The sequence below is a fragment of the Octopus bimaculoides genome, chromosome 10 (assembly GCF_001194135.2).
Source record: "Octopus bimaculoides isolate UCB-OBI-ISO-001 chromosome 10, ASM119413v2, whole genome shotgun sequence".
NCBI classification, from domain to species: domain Eukaryota; kingdom Metazoa; phylum Mollusca; class Cephalopoda; order Octopoda; family Octopodidae; genus Octopus; species Octopus bimaculoides.
The window spans coordinates 69,491,860-69,497,859 of record NC_068990.1 but is presented as its reverse complement, the minus strand read 5'-3'; the positions used below and the strand labels follow the sequence as shown (position 1 = coordinate 69,497,859).

The 6,000-nt window shown below is 35.0% G+C and overlaps 1 protein-coding gene across 2 annotated transcripts in view; it reads right to left on the bottom strand.

The window, feature by feature from the left end:
• Window positions 1-669: 669 nt before the first annotated feature.
• Window positions 670-6,000, bottom strand: part of LOC106867517 (epidermal growth factor receptor) — a 176,887-nt gene continuing 171,556 nt past the window's right edge. For both annotated transcript variants that reach the window (XM_014912405.2, XM_014912406.2), the window contains 2 exons: window positions 3,482-3,634; window positions 670-2,472 (listed from right to left, as the gene is read on the bottom strand). In XM_014912405.2, coding sequence (XP_014767891.1) covers window positions 2,210-2,472; window positions 3,482-3,634 — 416 coding nt within the window. In that variant the 3' untranslated portion in view covers window positions 670-2,209. The remainder of the gene's footprint in view (window positions 2,473-3,481; window positions 3,635-6,000) is intronic.

Below are 6,000 nucleotides of genomic sequence, written 5' to 3'. Positions count from 1 at the left end.
TATATATATATATATATATATATATATATATATATATGCATATTATATATATACAAATCATATATATATATATACACACACACACAAACACATGCCCACAAAACAGACTTCTTTTTCATTTTCCATCTACCATCTACCAAATCTACTCACAAGGCTTTGGTCAGCAAGGGTTTATAGTAGAAGACACTTGCTGAAGGTACCATGCAGTGGGACTGATCTCGGACCCATATGGTTGGTAAGCAAACTTCTTATCATTCACGTTTGCCTATGCAAAATTTGAGCAATGAAACAACTCAGTTGTGGGGGGAAAAATTTGTAAAGAATCATAACATATGCATCCAGTCTGTAATGTTCCCCTATACTGAAATTATGTTTGCTAATAAGTGTGATGTTTCTCCTCTTTCTAGTTTTTCTTTCCACTGCTTTCTTATGACCATATGTGTATTTAAGAAAAGGCATCACATGATTGCCTAAACAGATTCTATTGTGTATCACATATGTATAAAAAAACAATCATATTAAATAAAAAAAAGTTTTCGACAATAATAAAGAGAAAGCTTTCATTTTAAGTAAAAAAAAAATTTTTTTTTTTAAAATCATAATGAAATAATTTCTACAAAAATTATTTCTCTGGGAAACAGTTAAACTAGATGTAAAACAGAAAAAGAATTTGATATTATATTTTATTTATTATTATTATTATTATTATTTGGACAAAATTTCCTTGATGAAATTTAGTAAAATGTTCTATAAATGAGGACAATAATTTGATGTTATAAAAGTGGAGTTATTTAGTTATTAAGGGGGAAAATTCCATAGAGTGAGGTTTGATGAAGCGATGGTGTTGTTTAGAAACTATGCTAAATTGATGACACAAATTCAAAGACATAGCAGTGAGAGGATAACTGACTTCAAATTATGGACATGGAAGGTGTAAAATGGCCTTCCTCACTTTATGGATACAAAGGAAGGTAACCTAAATTTCTGACTCAAGGTAGTTAATTCTGATTTATGAAAATTGGTGGGTAAGATATGTTCCATAGTGAAAAACAGTTTGTAGGTTCACTAAACTAGTGGTTGGCCCACTGAGTTAACTCTTTCAGCTCAAACGACCATCTGCTTGAACTTTCAGCTCAAACGACCATCTGCTTGAACTTTGAGCTCAAACATCCAACTATTCATTCACGAAGGCATATAAAAAAAAACAAACAAACAAACAAACAAAAAATAACAAAAAAAAGATAGACTCTGTGTATATAATATGAACATTTATAGATAAATGCTCTTAAATGGCCCTGTCAAGCCTTGGTAGACAACGCAGCATTTATAGTGAAACTAGACTGCAATAATTTTAAATCAAGGCAGAGAAAATGCTCTTTGGAGAATCTTTTCATATCTCCATCATGTCAACAATGTAACATTCTTGCTGTCTATTGGGGTGGGTGTGTTAATTTTGATAGTTTGTCCCAGAAAGATAGACTTGGTCTAAGGACACTCTTATCATACAAAAACAGTTTTCATAATGGCCCAAACAGAGAAACTGATTTATAGTTTCTTGCTCCCTCTAACATATATATACATATAGGGGCTGTCATTTTAATGATCCCTGTTAAAGTAAGATCTATCTCCAAGACAATCCCTAGTTTCAGAGATTATCTCAAATGGGTTGCATTTAATTGAAACTAATTCATAGTTTCCACAGGCATTAAAAATTAAAACCATTTCACAACTAAAAACAATTACTTGAAGCATATGATGAACTATTGGTAACTTGTGTTTCTTTTCTTTTACTATCATTTCCATTTTAAGGAAAATGACTGGAGAGATATAGAGTTCAGCTGTCGGACCAGGAATGACAAATATCTTTAATTTATATGCAAACACACGGATACATAGATACACTCATTCACACACACACACACACAAATACACACACACACAAATACACACACACACAAATACACACACACACTTTATAATTTTCTTTTTTTTTACATCAAAGACCAATGAAGTATATGTAATTTTAATTATGCATTTCATATTGCTAATCAGGCAATGATTAAGGATGTCATCTGGTTTCAAATTTGATCTTAGTTTCAATGGAACTAAGATTCAGACAGCTGGCATTTAAAATAAGATGGCTTCAGCTAAAAGAGAATTGTCTTTTTGGTTGTGATAGTTGTTGTAATTTCTATTTTGGAATCAAAGATCAAACTTTGGTTTCTGAGGTGTTATCATCTGGTACTAATGACTTTAGAACCTGAGGTCCTTTCTCCAATTTGGAAATATCATTGTAGTAAGGAATGTCATTATCATTCCCTTTTTGGAAACTGTCACTTGCCCCAGGAAGATGATCAGTTGTATTGTTCTGTTCAAAATATTCAGGATTTTCTACAGAAGCCATTGTGGTAGCTCCAAGAATGTCTTTCATTAATTCATCATTTGTTGGTTCATAATTATTCTTGTAAGTATCTGTAAAACAATAACAATAACAAATAATGAAGTTTTACTTTTAGAGTTAATTAATATTTAATTGTGGCAGTACTTAGAGTTGTGAATTAACCTAATTTAGCATTTAGACCAACCAAAATCTGACCAAAATATTCTACCAGTTTCATGTTCAAGCAAACCAGATCTCGCCTCTCACACCTACCCTACAATGTCATTCTAAAAATAAACAATGACATCATCAAAATCTGGAAGCTACAAGATATTGCATGGTTAATTCAAAACAATGTGAATAAATAGGCATTGCATTTAACTGAGTAATCTGAATGCTAAAGGGTTACTACATAACAACACAGAACAACACTAGGATAAGAAGCACACCACATACCAGGCACTACTGCCCCATGACCCAACTTTCTCCGAAAACAATGCCACTATACACAAAATTTTATATCATTTTCCTAACATGATGATTTTAATATGTTTTTAACCATATAATACAAATCTTCTGTAGTTTTTTCATTCCATTTTGTGTTTTATACATCCAACCACATGCTTTCACATACCAACTCTCTCACCCACATATATTAAAACATGTGAGATCGAAAATGCCACAGAAGACAAATACATCAGCTAAAATTACAAATGAGGACATCCTTAAAGAACTCAAAAATATTAATTCACACCAACTCTCTCACCCATATCTATCTATCTATCTATCTATCTATCTATATATATATATATAATATAATCAACATTGTATTACAACTGCATATATCTCAACCTCACATTGCTGTCAATCTCACACCATCACTCCACTTCCTTTATTATTCTGTCCTGTTCTATCTTCCATCACTGTACATATCTCCCCCTCCCCCATCTCTCTCACACAAGCACACACTCTCTCTCCTTGTTTCCACATTCCACTGTCACTTAACTCAACTGCTCTCACCTATAGAACAATAATCCGAACAATAATCGCACACCTTACACTTGAAACAACACACACACAAATAACAACCACAAATGTTACCATTAAAATCAATGTAGGCTGCTGGATTTGATGACTTTGGTTGAAGGTAATCGTCTTCATCAACAGGTAACTGATGGGAAGAAAGGAATGGTGCAGTAGGAACCTGTTTGGGCTGATATCCCATCATGTGGTTTGGGTCAAATTCAATGTTATCTGCAATAAATAAGAGAAGAGAGTTTATAGTTTCATAAAGAGAATTTGTGTCAAATGTTTTAATAAATGAATTTACTGGATTTAATGAAAGGAAGTTATAGGTTTTTGGATAATGATAAAAATAAATGTGTCATAGATATGAAGATGGCTGGAATTTAAAAGATATATCCATCATTGTTGTTTTAACATCCACTTTTCCATGTTTGCATGGGTCAGACAGTTTAATGAGGTAGATCCTTCTATGACCAGATATGCTTCCGGTCATCAAAGCCTCATACTCTTCAAAGATAATATTTCTCTATAGTGAAGGTGGTGAACTGGCAGAATCATTAGCATGCTGGGCAAAATACTTTGTGACGTTTTATCCATCTTCATGTTCTGAGTTCAAAATCTGCCAAGATCAACTTTGTCTTTCCTCCATTTGGGGTTGAAAAAATAAGTACCATTCAAGTACTGCCTGACTGGCCTTCGTGCCGGTGGCAAGTAAAAGCGCCCACTGCACTCTTGGAGTGGTTGGCGTTAGGAAAGTTGCAAGATGCAAGACTGGGTGAATAGGGATGGTGGGTATATGGGGTCATGCCATTTTTGGTTAAAAACTGTCTCACACTCAAGGCGGTGTGTGAAGGTGCATTGTTGTGATGAAACCATCACGCTCCACTTGGTCACTGGTCGAGGCATTTTTGTCTCACCCTGTCTTGCAGACACTTCAGAACTGCCAAGTAAAATGTCTGGTTAACAGTTTGACCAGCAGGAACAATTGCTGTGTGGACAATTCCTTTTGCATCAATAAAACAAATCAGCATTGTGATGACTTTGGACTTCACTTAATGCACTTTTGGTGGTGGTGGTGGTGGTGGTGGGGGGGGGGCATAGTGACATTGAATGGTTCCATTGACTTAATTGCTGCTTTGTTTCTGGGTCATAGCTATAGCACCAGCTTTTGTCACCAGTGATGACCTTTGAAAAAAGGTCTGGATCAACTTCCAACTGTTCTTTCAGTTCATGACATGTATTCAGTCAAGACTGCTTTTGATCGATCTTTCATGAACAAGTGAGGCAGAAATTTGCTGCAATTCTTTTCATTCACAATTCGTCACTCAAAATTCATTGGGAGAAACTCCAGAATACACCAATCATATCAACAAGTTTGTCAATTGTTTGACAATGGTCCTCCAAGTTTACGAACTTTTGTGATGTTTTCATTTGTATGGGAGGTCGACAGTTGCCCTGAATGAGGTTGGTCTTCAAGCAACAAGTGACCATTACTAACATGTGAAAACCACTCATGGCAGTGTCCCTGTAAGCTGTTTAAAGCATGAGAACTGTTTTGGTTGACGTTTTCCCCAGCAGAAAACAGAATTTCACAAAAGTATGTTGTTCCTTTGTTTCAGCTATCGCAAAAATTGATGAACATGGGAGAAGTACTGCAAAACAAAAACGGCCTCACATGAAGATGTCGGTCAGCAGACTGATACCTGAGGGTCGCATCAAGTGGCAGAAACCTGAACTACAATCCCACAGAACGTTTCTGGTTACTTTTGGGCACCCCCTTGTATATATATAATTATCATTTCACAGCCACTCCCACTTTCCATGCTGGCCAGAATTTGAGAGAATTTATTGGGTTAGAGGACCATGTGTTGTTATGATGTCTCAGTTTTAGGAGGCATGGTTTCTATGGCTGAATGCCCTTCATAATGCCAATCACTTTACAGAGCGGGACTAACACTAGTAAGGTCACATTGTTACTGACAAGACTAAAATACATCCTTGATTGAATAGACTGATGCCAAGACATTTGATAAATTAGATGATTTATGTCTAAGAAGCTTCAACTAATACACTGAGTCAAACTTGTCAAATTATGAGTGCTGATGCCACGTAAAAAAAACCCAGTACACTCTTTGAAGTGGTTGGCATTAAGAAGGGCACCCAACTGTAGAAATCAAGCTAAAACATGGAACCTGGTGCAACCCTTGGCCTTGCCATTTCCTGTTATTCCATCCAATCCATGCCAGCATGGTAAATGGACATTAAACGTTGATGATGATGATGATGATGATGATACACACAAACAAACAAACAAACCAACAAATAAGTAAGCACATATGCACACATATTTGTTTGTAAAAGTAACTGTCTGCAACGCATTGGAGAAAACTGGTGTCATTTACATATTCAAGAAATAAGTGGAATTCCATGTTTGAAGAACTCACAATTATGTCAATTTAAAAAAAAAAATAACAAAACAGAAGAATTCAAAACAAGATAACTTTCAGTAATCCAAAAACTGTATCAAAGAATTCTCCTGGCAACATGCCAAAACCTTATGCAATGTGCTTATTTACATGAATATATTTTCTTTA